Source organism: Mustelus asterias, chromosome 3, assembly GCF_964213995.1.
Source record: "Mustelus asterias chromosome 3, sMusAst1.hap1.1, whole genome shotgun sequence".
NCBI classification, from domain to species: Eukaryota; Metazoa; Chordata; class Chondrichthyes; order Carcharhiniformes; family Triakidae; genus Mustelus; species Mustelus asterias.
This window is the reverse complement of record NC_135803.1, coordinates 89,314,812-89,339,241: the sequence shown is the minus strand read 5'-3', so window position 1 is coordinate 89,339,241 and position 24,430 is coordinate 89,314,812. Positions and strand designations below refer to the sequence as shown.

Below are 24,430 nucleotides of genomic sequence, written 5' to 3'. Positions count from 1 at the left end.
TTTTAGTTGTGAGGACTTGGGTATCTCCTTAAACAACTGCCATTCTCATTCGCTGTCCGACCTTTCAGTCTTCCTGCCCACTCTACTCGGGCCAAATCTGTCGTCTGCCTGTGTAATTCCAGAAGGCTAATGTGGGAGGCCACTTCCTCATCTTCAATTTTCAATACCATCATGCTATGGTCACTATTCCCTAGAGGATCCTTAACTATGAGGTCATCAATTAAACCCTCTTCATTACACAATACCAAATCCAGACTAGCCTGCTCAAAGAACAAAGAACAATACAGCACAGGAACAGGCCCTTCGGCCCTCCAAGCCCGCGCCGCTCCCTGGTCCAAACTAGACCATTCTTTTGTATCCCTCCATTCCCACTCCGTTCATATGGCTGTCTAGATAAGTCTTAAACGTTCCCAGTGTGCCCGCCTCCACCACCTTGCCTGGCAGCGCATTCCAGGCCCCCACCACCCTCTGTGTAAAATATGTCCGTCTGATATCTGTGTTAAACCTCCCCCCCTTCACCTTGAACCTATGACCCCTCGTGAACGTCACCACCGACCTGGGGAAAAGCTTCCCACCGTTCACCCTATCTATGCCTTTCATAATTTTATACACCTCTATTAAGTCTCCCCTCATCCTCCGTCTTTCCAGGGAGAACAGCCCCAGTTTACCCAATCTCTCCTCATAACTAAGCCCCTCCATACCAGGTAACATCCTGGTAAACCTCCTCTGTACTCTCTCCAAAGCCTCCACGTCCTTCTGGTAGTGTGGCGACCAGAACTGGACGCAGTATTCCAGATGCGGCCGAACCAACGTTCTATACATCTGCAACATCAGACCCCAACTTTTATACTCTATGCCCCGTCCTATAAAGGCAAGCATGCCATATGCCTTCTTCACCACCTTCTCCACATGTGACGTCACTTTCAAGGATCTGTGGACTTGCACACCCAGGTCCCTCTGCGTATCTACACCCTTTATGGTTCTGCCATTTATCATATAGCTCCTCCCTACATTATTTCTACCAAAATGCATCACTTCGCATTTATCAGGATTGAACTTCATCTGCCATTTCTTTGCCCAAATTTCCAGCCTATCTCTATCCTTCTGTAGCTTCTGACAATGCTCCTCACTATCTGCAAGTCCTGCCAATTTTGTGTCGTCCGCAAACTTACTGATCACCCCAGTTACACCTTCTTCCAGATCATTTATATAAATCACAAACAGCAGAGGTCCCAATACAGAGCCCTGCGGAACACCACTAGTCACAGGCCTCCAGCCGGAAAAAGACCCTTCCACTACCACCCTCTGTCTTCTGTGACCAAGCCAGTTCTCCACCCATCTAGCCACCTCCCCCTTTATCCCATGAGATCCAACCTTTTTCACCAGCCTACCATGAGGGACTTTGTCAAACGCTTTACTAAAGTCCATATAGACGACATCCCCGGCCCTTCCCTCGTCAACCATTTTGGTCACTTCTTCAAAAAACTCCACCAGGTTAGTGAGGCATGACCTCCCTCTCACAAAACCATGCTGACTATCGTTAATGAGTTTATTCCTTTCTAAATGCGCATACATCCTATCTCGAAGAATCTTCTCCAACAACTTCCCCACCACGGACGTCAAGCTCACCGGCCTATAATTACCCGGGTTATCCTTCCTACCCTTCTTAAATAACGGGACCTCATTAGCTATCCTCCAATCCTCTGGGACCTCACCTGCGTCCAGTGACGAGACAAAGATTTGCGTCAGAGGCCCAGCGATTTCATCTCTCGTCTCCCTGAGCAGCCTTGGATAGATTCCATCAGGCCCTGGGGAATTGTCAGTCTTTAAATTCTCTAACAAACCTAACACTTCCTCCTTTGTAATGGAGATTTTCTCCAACGGTTCAACACTCCCCTCCGAGACACTCCCAGTCAACACATCCCTCTCCTTTGTGAATACCGACGCAAAGTATTCATTTAGGATCTCCCCTACTTCTTTGGGCTCCAAGCATAATTCCCCACTTTTGTCCCTGAGAGGTCCGATTTTTTCCCTGACAACCCTTTTGTTCCTAACGTATGAATAAAATGCCTTGGGATTCTCCTTAATCATGTCTGCCAAGAACATTTCGTGACCCCTTTTTGCTCTTCTAATTCCCCGTTTGAGTTCTTTCCTACTTTCTTTGTACTCCTCCAGAGCTCCCTCCGTTTTTAGCTGCCTGGACCTACCATACGCCTCTCTTTTCTTTTTGACCAGTCCCTCAATTTCCCTGGTTATCCACGGTTCTTGAATCCTACCCTTCCTATCCTTTTTAACAGTCACATGCCTGTCCTGTAGCCCTAACAACTGTTCCTTAAAAGACTCCCACATGCCAGATGTGGATTTACCTTCAAACAGCCTCTCCCAATCAAGAGCTGCCAATTTCTGCCTAATCCCACCAAAGTTAGCCTTCCCCCAATCCAACACTTTACCCTTGGGACACCACTCATCCTTTTCCATCACTATCCTAAAGCTAACAGGATTGTGGTCACTATTTGCCACATGTTCCCCTACCGAAACTTTGAAGACCTGACCGGGCTCATTCCCCAGCACGAGGTCCAGTATAGCCCCCTCTCTAGTCGGGCTATCTACATATTGTTCCAAAGAACCCTCCTGTACGCATTTTACAAATTCCTCCCCATTCAGAGTCCCTGCTCTCAGCGATTTCCAGTCTACACCAGGGAAATTGAAGTCCCCCACTACAACAACCCTATTTTTCCTGCACCTATCCAGTATCTCCTGACATATCCGTTCTTCCACTTCCCTTGGGCTGTTGGGGGGCCTGTAGTACACCCCCAACATAGTGACTGCGCCCTTCCTGTTTCTAAGCTCCACCCAGAGTGACTCGTTACCCGACCCCTGGTTGGTTCCACAACATACTGTTCCAAGAAACAATCTCTAATACATTCAATGACCTCTGCCTCCAGGCTACCCGTGCCAATTTGACTCTTCCAATCTACATGCATATTAAAATCACCCATGTTTATTGCCGTACCTTTCTTGCAAGCCCCCAGTATTTCCTGGTTTATACTGTGCCCTGCTGTGGAACTACTGCTTGGGGACCTATAGATTACTCCTACCAAGTACTTCTTTCCTTTGCTATTTCTTATTTCTACCCAGACTGATTCCACATCTTGCTCTCCCGTGCTTATATAATTTCTCATTACAGCACTTTCCTCACCAGCAAAGCTACACCACCTCCTTTTCCTTTCAGTCGACCTTTCCAAAATGCTGAGTACCCTTGGATATTCAATTCCCAGACCTGGTCTCCTTGTAACCATGTCTCAATAATCACACCAAATCATACCCTTCTGTTTCTATTTGCGCTGTTAATTTATTAATTTTGTTCTGAATGCTTCGTGCATTTAGATACAAAGCTTTTAAATTTGTTCCACTGGTAAATTTCCCTACTCGTTTATAATTCCTTGGTGCATAAAGACACTCTGTCCCTCTCTTTTATTGTCTGGTAACCATCTGCCACACTGCTAACCTGCACTCTTACCTCCTTCAATTTGAGTTTTCTAATTTTGCCTACAACTAAATCCTCCCCCCTATTCAGTTTAAAGCACTATCTACAGCTCTAGTTATGCGATTCACTAGGACTCTGCTCCCAGCATGATTCAGATGAAGACCGTCCCATTAGGTCTCTTCTTCCCCAGTACTGGTGCCAATGTCCCATGAATTCAAACCCATTTCTCCCACACCAATCTTTAAGCCATGCATTTACCTGCTTAATCTTATTGACCCTGTGCCAATTAGTTCTTGGCTCAGGTAGTAATCCAAGTAATACTTGGATAACTCAGGGTCATGATGTGGAGATGCCGGCGTTGGACTGGGGTAAACACAGTAAGAAGTTTAACAACACCAGGTTAAAGTCCAACAGGTTTATTTGGTTGTAGCTTTTGCTACCAAATAAACCTGTTGGACTTTAACCTGGTGTTGTTAAACTTCTTACTAACTCAGGGTCACACAGGATTGTACAGGCAAATATTTCTTTTGGTCGCTAGGAAAAAGGGGATGCTTAGACCTTTTGTTCAATATGAAAGGGGATGTTTGGGTTTTGGAAATGCAATCTTACTGAGTGTACTACATGACTATCTGGTTGTCATAGACATGTGAGTGTGTTGTGAGACAGTCTGCCTGTAGGCTGCCATTTCTGCTGAGTTCAGTAAAGCCTCTCACAGAAACAGACACTGAAGAAGACTGCTATCCTTATACTTGAAGCACCCTTCTCTATTATTCTGGAATTTTCGGTCTGCCTGTTGCCCCACTTTGGAGTTCAGTTTCAGTTCGACATACCTCGTCCTAATGTGCCGTCCCATTTGTCTTTCATGCTCATGGCCAATGAGGCTCCATCAGGGACCTAGAGACAGTTGAAAGGTCAGAAGGCATTATGACAATGGCGGTGGCAGCCAATATTCAGCCATTACAGAACTAACACAAATACAACTTTCAGTCCACAACAAAACATCTCAAAGTGCTTCACAGGAGCATTCTAAAACAAAATGGTAGCCGTGAGGCGATATCAGGTCAGGTGACCAGAAGACCTTATTTTCAGGAATGTCTTGGTGGAAGTGGTCTGGCGGGTGGCTTAATCCTGAATTCCAGTCTGTGACATCAAACTGCAGCCTTTGGTTGCTTACGAACCAGAAACTGATTGGGGAACTAAGATGGAGGTCAGATTTCAGTCAGTGGTCAAAACAGTACAGTGGCTGTGGACAAGTTGTTGTGCACGTGTGAGCGGGAGAGACAGCTCAGAAAGAAAGTCGTGACAGAGCTGGAGATGAAGACCAAAAAGATGGTTCGAGGATAGAGGTGAGGGGGATTTGGAAAGTGTGTCCTTTGCTGGATATTGTACCTATGGAGCTTGGGTGGAACAAAACTGCTATTGGATGGAATTTAGCAATTACTCCTGTGGGATTCTACCTGGGGGAAGTAAGAGTTCTGAGAGACGCTGAGATTGCTGCTATCTAGGGCCTATTTAAGAAATCTATGCTTTTTATCTTTGATGTTTCAGTTACTTAGTGTAATTTACAGTTTCTGTTGAATACAATTTCCCTGTTAATTCATATGTAATTTATGTTCATTTTGATTTGACTGTTGAAATAAAATTTATTAAAAGCAAAATCATACCCATTGGTTTCTTCCATTGTGGTTCATTTTGGAAGTTTTCCTCTTTTAGGCTATTGGTCTCCATGGGAATCATAGTAAAATTGGGGGTGTGTCTGGGTTACATCCCAGAGGCTGTACCTGGGAACTTTCCAGAATTTAAACAAACAAAATGTCACATATACTTTAACTTTATTTATTGGAAACCAACATGGGTACCTTTAATGCTCAGGCCTTTTTGGAGAGAGAAGATTTGTCTCAGTTCTTTGGAACAGTTAACAAAAAATAATTTGAAGGCTGTAGCAGAGAACTTGGGGATTGACTTTAAATCGGGAATTAAGGCAGAGATTGCTGAAGAATAGGTTCGGTACTTGAAGATCGGGAAAGAAAGGGATGGTTCTGTTAGTGATCAAGTAGAGCTGGTGAGCCTTCAATTAGAAGAAAAATATCTTCAATTTAAAAGAGAAAAAGAAATGCAAAAACTTCAAATCGGAAGAGAATGAGAAACCAATTTGATTGAGTTTTTTGAAGAGGCAACAAAGATAATTGATGAAGAAAGTAGTTTATATGGACTTTAGTAAGGCGTTTGACAAGGTCCCACATGGCAGACTGGTACAAAAGCCAAAATCACATGGGATTCGGGGTGAGCTTGCTAGATAGATACAGAACTGGCTTGGTATAGAAGACAAGAGAGTAGTTGTGGAAGGGTCTTTTTCAGAATAGAAATCTGTAGCTAGTGGTGTCCCTCAGGGATCATTGCTGGTTCATCTGTTGTTTGTTGAGTATATAAATGATCTGGAAGAAAATGTGAGGGGTCTGATTAGTAAGTTTGCGGATGACATGAAGATTGGTGGAGTTGCTGATAGTGCCGGGGATTGTCAGAGGACAAATATAGATGGGATATAGATAGATTGGAGACTTGGGCACAGAAATGGCAGATGGAGTTTAATCTGGACAAATGCAAGGTGATGCATTTTGGAGGATCAAATTTAGGTGTGAATTATACTGTAAATGGCAGAACTCTTAGGAACATTAACATACAGAGGGATCTGGTAATGCATAGAACATAGAACATAGAACATTACAGCGCAGAACAGGCCCTTCGGCCCACGATGTTGCACCGACCAGTTAAAAAAAAAAACTGTGACCCTCCAACCTAAACCAATTTCTTTTCGTCCATGAACCTATCTACGGATCTCTTAAACGCCCCCAAACTAGGCGCATTTACTACTGATGCTGGCAGGGCATTCCAATCCCTCACCACCCTCTGGGTAAAGAACCTACCCCTGACATCGGTTCTATAACTACCCCCCCTCAATTTAAAGCCATGCCCCCTCGTGCTGGATTTCTCCATCAGAGGAAAAAGGCTATCACTATCCACCCTATCTAAACCTCTAATCATCTTATATGTTTCAATAAGATCCCCTCTTAGCCGCCGCCTTTCCAGCGAAAACAATCCCAAATCCCTCAGCCTCTCCTCATAGGATCTCCCCTCCATACCAGGCAACATCCTGGTAAACCTCCTCTGCACCCTCTCCAAAGCCTCCACATCCTTCCTGTAATGTGGGGACCAGAACTGCACACAGTACTCCAAGTGCGGCCGCACCAGAGTTGTGTACAGTTGCAACATAACGCTACGACTCCTAAATTCAATCCCCCTACCAATAAACGCCAAGACACCATATGCCTTCTTAACAACCTTATCTACTTGATTCCCAACTTTCAAGGATCTATGCACACATACACCTAGATCCCTCTGCTCCTCCACACTATTCAAAGTCCTCCCGTTAGCCCTATACTCAACACATCTGTTATTCCTACCAAAGTGAATTACCTCACACTTCTCCGCATTAAACTCCATCCGCCACCTCTCGGCCCAACTTTGCAACCTGTCTAAGTCTTCCTGCAAACTACGACACCCTTCCTCACTGTCTACCACACCACCGACTTTGGTGTCACCAGCAAATTTGCTAATCCACCCAACTATACCCTCATCCAGATCATTAATAAATATTACAAACAGCAGTGGCCCCAAAACAGATCCCTGAGGTACACCACTTGTAACCGCACTCCATGATGAATATTTACTATCAACCACCACCCTCTGTTTCCTATCCGCTAGCCAATTCCTGATCCAATTTCCTAGATCACCCCCAATCCCATACATCTGCATTTTCTGCAGAAGCCTACCATGGTGAACCTTATCAAACGCCTTACTAAAATCCATATATACCACGTCCACTGCCTTGCCCCCATCCACCTCCTTGGTCACTTTCTCAAAAAACTCAATAAGGTTAGTAAGGCACGACCTACCTGCCACAAAACCATGCTGACTATCACCTATCAATTCATTACTCTCCAAATAACTATAAATCCTATCCCTTATAATTTTTTCCAACATCTTGCCGACAACAGAAGTGAGACTCACCGGTCTATAATTCCCGGGGAAGTCTCTGTTCCCCTTCTTAAACAATGGGACAACATTCGCTAACCTCCAATCTTCTGGTACTATACCAGAGGCCAACGACGACCTGAAGATCAGAGCCAGAGGCTCTGCAATCACTTCTCTTGCCTCCCAGAGAATCCTTGGATAAATCCCATCCGGACCAGGGGATTTATCTATTTTCAGACCCTCCAGAATATCCTGCACATCCTCCTTATCAACTGTAATACTGTCTATTCTACTCCCTTGCAACCCAGTGTCCTCCTCAGCTATATTCATGTCCCCTTGCGTGAACACCGAAGAGAAATATTGGTTCAATGCTTCACCAATCTCCTCCGGTTCCACACATAACTTCCCTCTGCCATCTATAACTGGCCCTAAACTTGCCCTAACCAACCTTCTGTTCTTGACATACCTATAGAACGCCTTAGGATTCTCTTTAACCCTATCCGCCAAAGTCTTCTCATGTCCCCTTTTAGCCCTTCTAAGCTCGCTCTTCAACTCCCTCTTAGCCAATCTAAAGCTTTCTAGTGCACTACCCGAGTGCTCACGTCTCATCCGAACATAAGCCTCCTTTTTCTTTTTAACCAACAAAGAAACTTTTTTGGTGCACCACGGTTCCCTAGCCCTACCAATTCCTCCTTGCCTGACAGGGACATACCTATCACAGACTCGCAGTAGCTGCTCCTTGAAAAAACTCCACATGTCGGACGTTCCCAGTCCCTGTAATCTCCTAGTCCAACCTATGTTTCCTAATTCTCTCCTAATAGCCTCATAATTACCCTTCCCCCAGCTAAAACCATTGGCCCGAGGTTCATGCCTATCCCTTATAGAACTCCATCACTAAGGTGAACGTAACCGAATTGTGGTCACTATCACCAAAATGCACACCAACTTCCAAGTCTAGCACCTGGTCTGGCTCATTTCCCAGCACCAGATCCAATATAGCCTCACCTCTAGTTGGCCTGTCTACATACTGAGTCAAAAAACCTTCCTGCACGCTTTGAACAAAAACTGACCCCTCTAACGAGCTAGAGCTATAACAATTCCAGTCAATATTAGTCAAGTTAAAATCCCCCATAACAATTGCCCTATTACTTTCACTCCTAAGCAGGATTGACTCCGCAATCCTTTCCTCAACCTCTCTAGAACTTTTAGGAGGTCTATAAAAGACTCCCAACAGGGTGACCTCTCCTCTCCTATTTCTAATCTCCGCCCATACTACCTCAACAGATAAGTCCTCATCAAACCTCCTCTCTGACACTGTGATACAATCTCTGACCAATAATGCTACCCCTCCCCCTCTTCTACCTCCTTCCCTACTTCGACTAAAACATTTGAACCCCGGGACCTGCAGCATCCATTCCTGCCCCTGCTCTATCCATGTCTCTGAAATAGCCACAACATCGAAGTCCCAGGTACTGATCCACGCTGCAAGTTCACCCACTTTATTGCGAATACTCCTGGCATTGAAGTATACACATTTCAAACCCTGCTCCACCCCACCTCTGCAATGCCGTGCATTGCAGTCCCCATCCATGCATCCCTCACTTTCAGCCCCACTACTCAGGATCCCTCCCCCCCCCCCGAATCAGTTTAAACCTCCCTGCATGGCCTTAGCAAATTTACCCCCCAGGATATTGGTCCACAGTTCCCTAAAAGTGGCAACACAGATGGCCAAGATGATTAAGGAAGTATATGACATGCTTGCTTTCACCGGCATTGAGTACAAGGGTTGGGAAATCATGTTGCAGCTATTTAAGACCTTGGTTCGGCTACATTTGGAGTATTGCGTGCAGTTCTGGTCACCACACTACCAGAAGGACGTGGAAGCTTTGGACAGAGTGCAAAGAAGGTTCACCAGGATGTTGTCTCAATGGTGTTGACTGTGAGGGGAGATTGAATAAACTAAGGCTGTTTAAACTGGAAAGACGGAAGCTGAGGGGAGACCTGACGCAGGTCTACAAAATTATGAGAGATATATACAGGGTGGATAGTCAGAGGCTTTTTCCAAGGGTGCAAGTGTCAATTACAAGGGGGCACAAGTTCAAGGTGAAAGGAAAAGTTTAAGGGAGATGTGCGGGGGGGGAGGTTTTTCACGCAGAGAGTGGTGAGTGCCTGGGATGCACTGCCAGAGGTGGTGGTGGAAACAGGCACATTAGCAACATTTAAAAGGCATCTGGATGGTTACATGAATAGGGAGGGAATAGAGGGATTAGTTTAGTTAGGGCATTGTGATTGACACAGGCTTCGAGGGCCGAAGGACTTGTTCCTGTGCTGTATTGTTCTTTGTTCTTTGTTGTTCTTTGTCTTGAAGGAGGAAAAGTGCAGTCCACACTGTCTGTGTGGAGTCTGCATGTTCTTCCTGTGTCTGCGTGGGTTTCCTCTGGGTGCTCCAGTTTCCTTCCACAGTCCAAAGATGTGCGGGTTAGGTTGATCGGCCATGCTAAATTGCCCCTTAGTGACAGGGGAATTAGCAGGGTAAATATGTGGGGTTACGGGGATAGGGCCTCGTGGGATTGTTGTCGGTGCAGGCTTGATGGACCAAGTGCTTCTTTCTGCACTGTAGGGATTCTATGAGAGATGGAGAGGGTTAGGGAGGAAATTCCAGAGCTTAGGGTTCAGGAATCTGAAAAGATTGCCACTAACGGTAAGGGAAAGAAATAAGGGGCACTGATTTCTTGGAGGGTAATGGGTCTGGATTAGGGAGTGGTGAGGTCATGGAGAAACTTAAACACACAAGGGACACGAATTCTGAAATGGAGGCCTTTGTGTTCCAGAAGCCTAATGTGGGCCACTGAACACAAGGATGATGGGTGAATGATTCTTAGCCTGAATTGAGACATGGGTACTTTAGTTTTAGATGAGTTCAAGGTTACAGAGGTTAGAAGTGGGAGCAGGAGCCAGTGTCAGGATAGTCACGTTCACAGGAATCAAAGGCTTTGAGGGATTCAGCAGCAGATGAATTGAGGAGGAGAAGGGTTGTGTTACCTAGCTGGAAATAGGTCATCTGCGAATGGTCAGTACTGGATTCAGAAGCTCAGTCAGAATCAAACAGTCTGCTTCAACCCAGGCCAAGCACACAGGAGAACAATGGAGTCAGTGAGAGGATGTTGGGCCAATGGTTTCAGTCATCCCAATATTTCAGTGTCAGTAATGATGTCTCATCCACTGCTGTAAGCCAGACAGAGGCACTGACTCTTACATTATCACTCACAGCATTTTCACATCATCATTTCACATCTTAGTCACTTTCCGACAGAGAAGCCGGAATGTTACCGTTCCACCCATCATAGGAATCGGATTGGGCGAGGGGTGGACCATGGGAAGGTCCATCGACCTCAGGCAGGATTTTACAATTTCAGGATGAGTGGGCTGTAAAATCCCACCAGAGAGTCTATTCAAGGGGTCAGAAAATCTGCAAAAAAAAAAGTTTAAAGAAATTTAGGTAAAAACGCCTGAGACAAGGACGGGCCTGGGGATTAGTCAGCATCAGGAAGATGGATTCGGGGTCAGACAGTGTCTGAGGGAGACAATTGAATGGGGGGGGTGTCAGACAGATAGAAGAGGGCTGCATGCTTGTTTGTAATGTTCTACAGGGAAAGCAAGCCGACAACGCTCACGGCTCATAGATACTTGTGAAAATTGCTATTTAGATAAGAAAGTTAGGCCTCATGGATCGGGAGCTGAGGGAGGGCCTGCTCCAGCAGGCTAAATGGAGGCATGAACTCTCACCGGCTGCTCCTCACCTTACAATGGGCCACAGTATTGAGTTTCTTTCGGCCATCCTCTACCACAGATGTGTTGTCCAGGTCTCGCAGTATGCGGCTATCACTACTTGCTGCAAACCACTCTGCCAAACAGAAAAGCAGATCTGTCAGCATCAACTTTACTTTGTGTCATAAACATCATTGGTGCAATTCCACCCAATATCACCAATCTCTGGCATTCACACAGTGCGCAGGGCTCTGTCTCTGGCATTGACACAGTGCGCTGGGCCCAATCTCCGGCATTGACACAGTGCGCTGGACCCAGTCTCTGGCATTCATACAGTGCACTGGGCCTAGGTCTCTGGCATTCACACAGTACGCTGAGCCGATTCTCTGGGATTCACGCAATGCACTGGGCCCAGTCACTGGCATTCACAAAGTGTGCTGGGCTCAGTCACTGGCATTCACACAGTGCACTGGGCCCAGTCTTTGGCATTCATAAGTGCACTGGGCTCAGTCTCTAGCATTCACACAGTGCGTTGGGCCCAGTCTCTGGGATTCATGCAGTGGCGCTGGGCCCAGTCTCTGGGATTCACAAAGTGTGCTGGGCCCAGTCTTTTGGATTCATACAGTGCGCTGGGCCCAGTCTCTGGCATTCCCAAATGTGCTGGGCTCTGTCACTGGAATTTACAATGCGCTGGGCTCTGTCTCTTGCATTGGCACAGTGCACTGCGCCGAGTCTCTGGGATTCACACAGTGTGCTGGGCTCAGCCTCTGGCATTCACACAATGCACTGGGCCCAGTCTCTGACATTGACGCAGTGCGCTGGGCTCAGTCTCTGGGATGTACACAGTGCGCTGGGCCCAGTCTCTGGATGCACACAGTGTGCTGGGCTCAGTCTCTGGGATGCACACAGTGCGCTGGGCCCAGTCTCTGGGATGCACACAGTGCGCTGGGCCCAGTCTCTGGCAGTCACAAAATGCGCTGGGCTCTGTCACGGGGATTGATGCAGTGCGCTGGGTCTAGTCTCTGGCATTGACACAGTGCACTGGGCCCAGTCTCTGGCATTCACACAGTGCACTGGGCCCAGTCTGTGACATTCACACAGTGCGATGGGCCCAGTCTCTGGCATTCACGAAGTGAGCTGGGCCCAGTCTCTGGTATTCACACAGTGCACTGGGCCCAGGTCTCTGGCATTGACACAGTGCATTGGGCCCAGTCACTGGCATTCACACAGTACGCTGAGCCCAGTTTCTGGGAGTCACACAGTGCACTGGGCTCAGTCTCTGGCAGTCACCAAGTGTGCTGGGCCCAGTCTCTGGGATTCACACAGTGCACTGGGCCCAGTCTCTGGGATTCACACAGTGCACTGGGCCCAGTCTCTGGCATTGATACAGTGCACTGGGCCCAGTCTCTGGGATTCACACAGTACGCTGAGCCCAGTCTCTGGCATTGATACAGTGCACTGGGCCCAGTCTCTGGGATTCACACAGTACGCTGAGCCCAGTCTCTGGCATTGATACAGTGCACTGGGCCCAGTCTCTGGGATTCACACAGTACGCTGAGCCCAGTCTCTGGCATTGATACAGTGTGCTGGGCCTAGGTCTGCGGCATTCACACATTGTAAGAGTTTTAACAACACCAGGTTAAAGTCCAACAGGTTTATTTATTTGGCAGATTTCCACTCCATCTGACGAAGGAGCAGCGCTCCGAAAGCTAATGGCATTTGCTACCAAATAAACCTGTTGGACTTTAACCTGGTGTTGTTAAAACTCTTACTATGTTTACCCCAGTTCAACGCCGGCATCTCCACATCTTCACACATTGCACTGGGGCCAGTCTCTGGCATTCACGCATTGTTATCAGCCCAGTGTCTGGCATTCACCAAGAGCGCTGGGCCCAGTCTCTGCGATTCTCACAGTGCATTGGGCCCAGTCTGTCACATTCACACAGTGTGCTGGGCCCAGTCCCTGGCATTGAAACAGTGCACTGGGCTCAACCTCTGGCATTGACGCAGTGCGCTGGGGCCAGCCTCCAGCATTCGCACAGTGCGTCCGGCCCAGGTCTCTGGCATTGACACAGTGCGCTGGGCCCAGTCTCTGGGATTCACGCAGTGTGCTGGACCCAGTCTCTGGCATTCACACAGTGCGCTGGGCCCAGTTTCTGGCATTGACACAGTGCGCTGGGCCCAGTTTCTGGCATTCACACAGTGCACTGGGCCCAGTCTCTGGCATTTTTTCATACAGTGCACTGGGCCCAGGTCTCTGGCATTCACATATTGCGCTGGGCCCAGTCTCTGGCATTCACACAATGAGCTGGGCCCAGTCTCTGGCATTCACCAAATGTGCTGGGCCCAGTCTCTGGCATTCACACAGTGCACTGGGCCCAGTCTCTGGGATTCACGCAGTGCGCTGGGCCCAGTCTTTGGCATTCACACAGTGCGCTGGGCCCAGTCTCTGGGATTCACACAGTGCACTGGGCCCAGTCTCTGGGATTCACACAGTGCGCTGGACCCAGTCTTTGGCATTCACGCAGTGCGCTGGGCCCAGTGTGTGCTGGGCAAGCCTCTGGGATTCATGCCGTACACTGGGGACAGTCTCTGGGATTCACGCAGTGCACTGGGCCCAGCCTCTGGGATTCACGCAGTGCACTGGGCCCAGCCTCTGGGATTCATGCCGTACACTGGGGTCCGTCTCTGGGATTCACGCAGTGCACTGGGGTCAGTCTCTGGGATTCATGCCGTACACTGGGGTCAGCCTCTGGGATTCACGCAGTGCACTGGGGTCAGTCTCTGGGATTCATGCTGTACACTGGGGTCAGTCTCTGGGATTCATGCCGTACTCTGGGGTCAGTCTCTGGGATTCACGCAGTGCACTGGGCCCAGCCTCTGGGATTCACGCAGTACACTGGGCCCAGTCTCTGGGATTCACGCAGTGCACTGGGGTCAGTCTCTGGGATTCACGCAGTGCACTGGGGTCAGTCTCTGGGATTGATACAGTCTATCGGGATTGAATGGCCCCTCTGCAATGTCAGCAAGCAGAAATGATCTTTTCTCACGAGAGTGAGTTATGGACATTTTTACTATTTTTCTCTTTCAATTTGTTGGACCAAATTAGAAACATGGCATCACTTACCCAGATCCACATCCTCCACCCTTGGCCACTGGGAGAAAGGCACGTTTTTGTAAAATCCTTCCAGAATCTTCTCCTTGACTTGGCTAATGGAGTCACTGTCCATGACACGGACTGTAATGGAGTCCATACCACAGCCTTGGAATGACACATTCAGGTTCTATTTGAGTGGAGGGGCAGAGAGATATCAGACAGTTTATATCCACAAACTTTCAGATGGTGAAGAAACTCCAATTCCTATGGGTGGAGGCATTGGGCGTGTCCCGGCTTAATGTGAGAATGGGAGGAGGCCACTTCAGCCCCACGAGAGTCATTCACTGGCTGACCTGTGACCTCACTCCACCTTTGACCCATATCCATTCATACCTTTGGGATAGATAAACATCTATCTCAGATTTCAAATTAACATCTCATCTAGCATCAGCTGTCGTTTGCAGAAAAGAAAACCAAACTTCGACTTTGTGTGTGGAATTCTTTCTTAATTTCACTCCATAAGGTCTGGCTCTGATTTTGAACATGATATCGTATCTGTGTTCTGCCCAGAGGTTTGACGTAATGACACTTTTAGAGATTTACTAGGATGCTACCAGGACTTGATGGTTTGAGGTTTGAGTTATAAGGGGAGGCTGGATAGACAGGGACTTTTTTTCTCTGGACCATAGGAGGCTTAGGGGTGATCGTATAGAGGTCTATAAAATAATGAGGGGCATAGATCAGCTAGTAGTTAATATCTTTTCCCAACGGTAGGGGAGTCTAAAACTAGAGGGCGTAGGTTTAAGGTGAGAGGAGAGAGATACTACTCAGAGGGTAGTGAGTGCCTGGAATGAGCTACCAGAGGGAATAGTAAAGGCGGGTACAATTTTCTCTTTTAAAAATCATTTAGACAGTTACATGGGTAAGATGAGTATAGAGGGATATGGGCCAAATGCAGGCAACTGGGACGAGCTTAGAGGTAAAAACTGGGCGGCATGGACAAGTTGGGCCAAAGGGCCTGGTTCCATGTTTTAAATCTCTATGACTCTACTGTGAGCGACTGTCCCCCAGGAACACGTTACTGTGAGCGATTCTATTTCACTCCACTTGCTCACTTTTTTTCTTACCATTGGCCTTGCCTCAATATTTTCCCGTAGCAACCATTCTTCATTCAGTGTGTATCGAGCTTTTCCTGTAATGGCATCCACAGAACCTTTGTTAATCTGTTGCTTCATGGCACAGAGTAACAAGAAGAAAGGTTCACCCACTGTCTCCTGTAACACAGTAATGCATACAGTTCAGAGTTAGAATGTTACATCCACGTCAGAGTACAACATCATTGGTTACAGCAACAAGGGTGACACTGGGGACGCCAACACCCCACCGGGGACTCTGACACGTGCCTTGATGCAGCCATCAGGGGGCAGTCACAATCCAGGTGGGAAGTGTCAATACTCTGAGGGTATGTTTCCCATTGGGATTTTCCTCACCTGTTGAGTTGCAATATTGTGCATTAATTGATGCAGATTAACTGAAGTAATCAACATTCAGAGTAATAGAATGCAATTAGTCTAGGCAATTGTTTTCCATAGAATCCCTGCAGTGCAGAAGGGGGTCATTCGGCCCATCGAATCTGCACCGACACTGATCCCACCCAGGCCCTATCCCTGTAATCTCATATATTTTTACCCTGCTAATCCCCCTGACACTAATGGACAATTTATCATGGCCAATCCTCCTAACTTGCACATTTTTGGAGTGTGGGAGGAAACCGGAGCACCCGGAGGAAACCCACGCAGACACGAGGAGAACGTGCCAACTCCACACAGACAGTGACCCGAGCCAGGAATCGAACCCAGGTCCCTGGCGCTGTGAGGCAACAGTGCTAATCACTGTGCCACCATACCAGCCCCTCGAATCCCTTGAGTGATTCCCATTTTCCGATGCATTCCCAGCCTGCTGTGTGATTGGGGAATTGGATGTTTCCAAGCGGATTGAGGCATGATAGTGAAAGCAGTGGAGTTGATGGAAAGCACACACAGTGATCGGGACATGGTGCAGACAGTACCTTGAGGAAGCTGTACATGCAGATGGACATCCAGTTAGTCAGCATCTTCTCCACCACGGACTCTGTCCTTCGTAGCATCAACTTGGGGTTTTTGGAAGCAGAGGCATCAATGAGATCCACCAGCAGATCCTTCATGATACTGGTGTAGTACTCCAACTTGCTGTGCAGTGCAATGGTCAGTAAAGAGGCCAGGTTACACCTGGGGAGGAGGGGTAAACAGCACCATTTATATTCAAACATTAATCCCACTTCCAGGAGCTGACTGACCCACTCCCCGGAGCTGACTGACCCACTCCCCGGAGCTGACTGACCCACTCCCCGGAGCTGACTGACCCACTCCCCGGAGCTGACTGACCCACTCCCCGGAGCTGACTGACCCACTCCCCGGAGCTGACTGACCCACTCCCCGGAGCTGACTGACCCACTCCCCGGAGCTGACTGACCCACTCCCCGGAGCTGACTGACCCACTCCCCGGAGCTGACTGACCCACTCCCCGGAGCTGACTGACCCACTCCCCGGAGCTGACTGACCCACTCCCCAGAGCTGACTGACCCACTCCCCAGAGCTGACTGACCCACTCCCCGGAGCTGACTGACCCACTCCCCGGAGCTGACTGACCCACTCCCCGGAGCTGACTGACCCACTCCCCAGAGCTGACTGACCCACTCCCCAGAGCTGACTGACCCACTCCCCGGAGCTGACTGACCCACTCCCCGGAGCTGACTGACCCACTCCCCGGAGCTGACTGACCCACTCCCCGGAGCTGACTGACCCACTCCCCGGAGCTGACTGACCCACTCCCCGGAGCTGACTGACCCACTCCCCGGAGCTGACTGACCCACTCCCTGGAGCTGACTGACCCACTCCCCGGAGCTGACTGACCCACTCCCCGGAGCTGACTGACCCACTCCCCGGAGCTGACTGACCCACTCCCCGGAGCTGACTGACTCACTCCCCGGAGCAGACTGACCCACTCCCCGGAGCTGACTGACCCACTCCCCGGAGCTGACTGACCCACTCCCCTCCCTTATCAAAGTGCTGTTGACTAACCATCTCTGCTCGAGACAAAGTCACTGGATCTCAGCCCAGTTAGCCGCTTGGCTGGGGCTGGCAGGAGAATGCAATTGGTCAGTTAGAGGGAGAATTCAGCTTGGGTTCTTGCACCTTATTAACAATTGGTGGGGGTAATTGTAACGTTAGTGATATGGGATTAGCCACTTATTAGATACAGAGTGAAGCAGCACAGGAGGAGAGTCTTGATCACAACGAATGGTGGAGCAGGCTCGAGGGGCTGAATGGCCTACTCCTGCTCCTATTTTGTACATTCTTATGTTTCTATGTGTCATTTCCCCAAATTCTCATTTCCATTGCTTTTGGAATCGATACCACACCCACACAATCAGACTACCAAGTGAGCTGGAAGAGAATTCTCAGAGAAAGCTCGGCAAGTGCATTCAGGAAGGTAGGTGTGTAACACCGGTGGAACAGAGCCAATACAAGTACAGGAATGGAAATGGTCGAATGGGTGACCACCCACAAAAGGGACACAGAATCAGAGAAAGGGAGGCTATGAGACTCCTGTCATCCTGTTCTGGGGGCTAAGGCAGCTGCATAGAGGAGGCAGGCTTGGTGGACAAGAGGCAGAAGGGTTAAAAAGTTAGTGGCTTCCATTAACAGTGGGATACATGACCTCTGATGATGCAAAGTTGAGGGTGAGGAGGAAGAGAATGAGGGAGAGGAGCCAGAGGTTGTGGCTTTATAGAAGCAGCAATGATATGGGACAAGTGCCTGCAGGGATGGTCTGAGGAGGTAGTTTCTCAGCTATGAGTCCATTGTTAACCTGTCAAATGTTTATTTCTCACATGATGGATTAATGAGGTGGGAGTGTATTTTCAGCTCCTCCTCTATCACAATGCAATCCTCGTATCCCTGGGAAACAGAGCTAGCAGCGGATCTCCCTCAGATTGGACCAGAGGAGGAGGATAGGCAGTGCGGTGAAAACAAAGAAAGAACAAAGAACAGTACAGCACTGGAACAGACCCTTTGGCCCTCCAAACCTGCGCCGATCATGATGCCTGCCTAAACTAAAACCTGTGCACTTACAGAGTCCGTATCCTTCCATTCATGTCCTATTCATGTATTCGTCTAGATGCCCCTATCGTACCTGCTCCCACCACCTCCCCAGGCAGTGCTTTCCAGACATTCACCACCCTCTGTATGAAAAACTTACCTCGCACATCTCCTCTAAACTTTTCCCCATGCACCTTAAACCTACGTCCCCTAGTACTTGATTTTTCTACCCTAGGAAAGAGCATCTGACTATCCACTCTGTCCATGCCATTCATAATCTTGTAAACCTCTATCAGGTCGCCCCTCAACCTCCGTCATTCCAGTGAGAACAAACTAAGTTTATCCGACCTCTCCTCATAGCTAATACCCTCCAGACCAGGCAACATCCTGGTAAACCTCTTCTGTATCCTCTCCAAAGCCTCCACATCTTTCTGGTAGTGTGGCAACCAGAAATGTGCACAATATTCTAAATGAGGCCTAACTAAGGTTCTGTACAGTTGCAGCATGGCCTGCCAATTTTTATACTCAATCCTCCGACAATTGGACATCTTTTTTCTTGATTGCCTCATGATTGTTTGCTTGTGATACTTTCTGCTTTGTAATAGTGGTCCGAAAGCCCCAATGACAGAGCATAGGAACATAATAACATAAGGACAGGAGTGGGCTGTTCAGCCTATTGAGCCTGCTCTGCCATCCAATTACCTCATGGCTGATTATCTACCTCATTACCACGCTTTGATACTAACTCCATACCCCTTGATGTCATTAGACTCCAGAAACCTATCAATCTTTGTCTTGAACATTCTCAGTGATTGAACTCCCACAACCCTCTGGGGCAAAGAATTCCAAAGATTCACAATCCTTTGAGCGAAGAAATTCCTCCTCATCTCAGCCCTAGATGGCCTATCCCTTATTTGGGATTGTGCCCCCTGGTTTTAGATTCACCAGCCGGGGAGGGGGGGGGGCATCTACATTTACCATGTCACACCCTAAAAGGATTTTGTAAGTTTCAATGAGGTCACCCCTCATTCTTCGAAACGCGAGCAAATACAGATCCAGTCTCCCAATCTCTCCTCATTGGATAATCCTGCCATGGTAAGAAGTTTAACAACATCAGGTTAAAGTCCAACAGGTTTATTTGGTAGCAAAACCCACACAAGCTTTCGGAGCCTTAAGCCCCTTCTTCAGGTGAGTGCTACCAAATAAACCTGTTGGACTTTAACGTGGTGTTGTTAAACTTCTTACTGTGTTTACCCCAGTCCAACGCCGGCATCTCCACATCAAAATCCTGCCATCCCAGGGATGAATCATTTGAACCTCCATTGCACTCCCTCTGTGACAAGTATATCCCTCCTTTGATAAGGGGACCAAAACTGTACACAATATTTCAGCTGTGCTCTCGCCAAGGCTTTATTCAACTGCAGCAAGATATCTTTTCTCCTGTACTCAACTCCCCTTGTGTTGAGGGCGAGCATCCCATTTGCTGCTTAATAGCTTGCTGCACCTGCATGCTAACTTTCCATGATTCATGAACAATGACACCCAGGTCCCTTCGGTCACCAACACTTCCCAATCTATTACCATTTAAGAAATACTCTACCTTTCTGTTTTTTTCTATCTAAGTGAATAACTTCACACCTATTCACCTTATATTCCATCTGCCTTGTTCGAGCCCATTCACTTAGCCTGTCCAAGTCCTCTTGAAGCCTCCTTGCATCCTCCTCACAACTTGTATTTCCTCCCAGTTTGGTGGCATCAGCTAATTTGGAAATATTACATTTGTTCTCCACATCCAGATCATTGATATAGATTGTGAGCAGCTGTGAACGCAGCACTGGTCCTTGAGGCACCCCACGAGTAACAGCCTGTCATCCTGAGAATGACCCAATCATTCCTACTTTCTGCCTTCTGTCTGTTAACCAATTCTCAGCCAAAAGCATTATATTACCCACAATCGCATGTGCTCTAACTTTGTGAGTAATATCTTGTGTGGGACCTCATCAAAGGCCTCTGAAAATTCAAATACACCACATTCACTGACTCTCCTTTATCTATGCCTCAAATGACATCCTGAAAAGACTCCAACAAGTTTGTCAAACATGATTGCCCATTCATGAACCCATGTTGGCTTTGCCCAGTTTTACCATTCTGTCTAGTTATCACACGGTCTCTAATTGTCACGAAGATAGAGGTAATTTCAGAAGAGCTATATTTGTATTGTCAAATATTAGAAATAAAGTATAATGTAAGAAGTAAATATAAGAAATGAGGTGGGTTTAATTTAGTGTTGCTGTGTAAGGAGGGGTATAACTTCTGTTAGATTCATGCTGGACAAAGGTGTAGGGGTTTGGTCAGCTCAAACTGTGCCTGTATTGTGCTTAGAGAGGGTAATGGCATGAAAAGTAAACAAGCTAGGAAAATAAAAGTCATTGCTTAGTAACTAGGCTAGGGAGGCTTTTGAGTGTAGTGTTAGCTGAAAATAGCAGTTGGTTGCAGAACAGAGAGTGAACATCTCTCTCAGCTTTGCTAGGAGAAAAGACATACCATGGAGTAATGGTTAAAAAAAAAAGTTCAGGAGACTTAAGGATGGCTAGTTAAGGAAACGGGAAAAATGAAGAAAGTTTCCAAGAAGTCTGAAGTTAAAGGATCAGGGGCAGCTGGGAACCAGAACAGAGTATAGTATACCAAAAGTAGTTGAGGCCATAACATTGTGCAATTTCAAGAAGAAATTAGATATAGCTCTTGAGGCTAAAGGGATCAAGGGATATGGGGGGGAAGGCAGAATAAGGATATTGATTTTGATGATCAGGCACAGTAGCACAGTGGTTAGCACTGCTGCTTCATAGCTCCAGGGACCTGGGTTCGATTCCCGGCTTGGGTCACTGTCTGTGTGGAGTTTGCACATTCTCCTCGTGTCTGCGTGGGTTTCCTCCGGGTGCCCCAGTTTCCTCCCACAGTCCAAAGATGTGCGGGTTAGGTTGATTGGCCATGCTAAAAGAAAATTGCCCCTTAGTGTCATGGGATGCGTAGATTAGAGGGATTAGCAGGTAATATATGTAGGCATATGGGGGTAGGGCCTGGTTGGGATTGTGGTCGGGGCAGACTTGATGGGCCGAATGGCCTCCTTCTGCACTGTAGGGTTTCTATGATTTCTATTTCTATGAAAATGAATGGCGGAGCAGGCTTGAAGGGCTGAATGGCCTACTCCTACTTCTAGTTTCTATGTTTCTAAAGCCACGCATAAAGCCAAAAAGAAGTTAGCTTGTGAGATGCCAGAAAGATATCAGAAGTAGTTCCAAGGTTTGTGAGATTTTACGATAGCTTATGAGTCATTTTTGAAATAATTGTGAAAATTAGTGACTGGATTTCGGAATTTGTGTAAAAGCATTTAAGGAAACCTGAAAAGTGAGATGGAAATCATGGTGCTGGATTCTTTGTCAAAATGGAGTGGAAGCTTTGTTCAACACGATAGTTGAAAAACCTGGACTAGATTCTTCAGGCAAACAGCTGATAGAAAGTATTGTTTGAAGATTTTAAAGTGTGTCTTTTTGGGAGTGGAATTTGTAAACACTCACTCTCCCTGTCCAGTAGTTACACCACCTGGGATTGTAACACTAATAGATTCTAACATTCTTCCTACTACTGACGTCAAACTATCAGATTTGTAACTCTCCATTTTCTCTCTTGCTCAATAGTGGGATTACATTTACTACATTCCAGTCTGTGGAAACCTTTCCAGATTGAGAGAATTTTGAAAGGTACCCACCAATACATCTGCTACCTCTACAGGCAACTCCTTCAACATTCTAGGATGAAGTTCATCTGATCCAAGGGATTTATCAACCTTTAATCCAGTTAACTTTTCAAATATTACCTCTTTACTAATATTAATTTATTTTCACAAGTCCCCTTGGTTCCCCAGTATTTCTGGGAGATTTTCTGTATGTTCCTCAGTGAAGACAGACACAGAGTAATTGTTCAATTTCTCCCGTAGTTTCCCATTTTTTCCATTACAAATTCTCCTGGCTCCACCTGTAATGGACCTACAATTGTCCTCATTAATCTTTTCCTTTTCACATACCTAAAAATGCTTTTAAAATCCACCTTTATGTCCCTTGCTAGTTTGCATTCATATTCTCTTTATCAGTTTCTTGATCCTCCTTTGCTCATTCTAAATTGCTCTCAATCCTCAGGTTTAGCACTTTCTCAGCAACCTCATAAGTCCCTTCCTTTGATCTAATGCAATCTTTAACTTCCTTCGTTAGCCATGGTTGATTCATCTTTGCTGTTGGGTGTTTGTGCCTTAAATATGTGTTGTATTTGTTTAAATACTAGCCAATGTCTTTTTACCATCAAACCTTTTAATGTATTTTCTCAATCCACCACAGCCAACTTGCCTCACAAACTTTCATAATTTCCTTTCTTCAGACTGAAGACCCTAGTTTCAGAATTAACTGTGTCACATTCAAGCTTAATGCAAAATTCTATAATATTATGGTCACTATTTCCAAAAGGCTCCTTTACGGCAAGGTTAATAATGAGCCCTTTCCCATTTCATAACACGAAATCCAAAAGAGTTCAATCTCTAGCTTGTTCCTTGAAGTATTCCTCCAGAAACCCATCTCGTACACACTCCAGGAATTAGCGCAGATTTGGTAATACAGAAACAGTGAATATGGACAACAGAGAGTAGAGGAGAACCCGCCACCTCGACCTGCCCTGGCCAATACCTGACCACAATCTCTCTGTGAAATGAGAGAGCAAGGCGCTGAGTAAACATGATGCACGTGTCAACAGCAGATACTTACCTGTCCCTCACTGCAAAATCTTTCTGCTGTTCTAATGCATGAACAAAGGTAACAAGAAAGTGTTTGTTGTTCAGTAACAGTGAGAATAAACTGATTCCCTCCTCCATGTTGTGCCGACAGTTTTCAGGAACCTAAATCAGAGAGAAATGAGATTCAGTGCTAAACACGTGAAGCAAACCAGAGAAAGGGAGGAGATGCAGAGAGCGGAGTCAGTCCAAGAATCAATTTCCTCCTCCTCCAGATTCAACGCGTTTGTGTCTGTGTCACTGGATGCAGTGTTACATCAGAGTCTGTGTCACTAGGCTCAGTGTTATATCAGTGTCTGTGTCACTGGATTTGGTGTTATATCAGTGTATGTGTGACACTGGGTTCAGTGTTATATCAGAGTCTGTGTCACTAGGCTCACTGTCATATCAGTGTCTGTGTCACTGGATTTGGTGTTATATCAGTGTGTGTGTTGCTGGGTTCTGTGTTATATCAGTGTTTGTGTCACTGGCGTCAGTGTCATGTCTGTGTCACTGGATTCAGTGTTATATCAAAGTCTGTGTCACTGGATTCAGTGTGATGTCAGAGTCTGTGTCACTGGATTCAGTGCTACATCAGTGTCTCAGTCAGTGGATTCAGTGTTATATCAGTGTCTGTGTGACCAGGTTTCAATGTTATATCAGTGTCTGTCACTGTGTTCAGTGTTATAGCAGTGTCTGTGTCACTGGATTCAGTGTTATATCAAAGTCTGTATCACCAGGTTTCAGTGTTAGATCAGAGGCTGTGTCACTGGATTCAGTGTTATGTCAGAATCTGTGTCACTTGATCCAGTGCTATATCAGAGTCTGTGTCACCAGGTTTCAGTGTTATTACAGAGTCTGTGTCACTGGATTCAATGTTATATCAGTGTTTGTGTCACTGGGGTCAGTGTTATATCAGTGTCTATGTCACTGGATTCAATGTTATATCAGAATCTGTGTCACTGGATTCAGTGTAATATCAGTGTCTGTGTCACTGGATTCAGTGCTATATCAGAGTCTGTGTCACCAGGTTTTAATGTTAGATCAGAGTCTGCATCACTGGATTCAGTGTTATGTCAGAGTCTGTGTCACTG

At 46.8% G+C, this 24,430-nt stretch overlaps 1 protein-coding gene across 1 annotated transcript in view; it reads right to left on the bottom strand.

Annotated features, from left to right (window-relative positions):
• plxnd1 (plexin D1) overlaps positions 1-24,430 on the bottom strand; it is a 166,290-nt gene that overhangs the window by 29,235 nt on the left and 112,625 nt on the right. Inside the window, exons 24-29 of the mRNA XM_078210138.1 lie at positions 23,332-23,462; positions 16,453-16,651; positions 15,512-15,658; positions 14,415-14,571; positions 11,320-11,423; positions 4,318-4,381 (exon numbers count right to left, since the gene is read on the bottom strand). Of these exons, the coding sequence (XP_078066264.1) occupies positions 4,318-4,381; positions 11,320-11,423; positions 14,415-14,571; positions 15,512-15,658; positions 16,453-16,651; positions 23,332-23,462 (802 nt within the window). The remainder of the gene's footprint in view (positions 1-4,317; positions 4,382-11,319; positions 11,424-14,414; positions 14,572-15,511; positions 15,659-16,452; positions 16,652-23,331; positions 23,463-24,430) is intronic.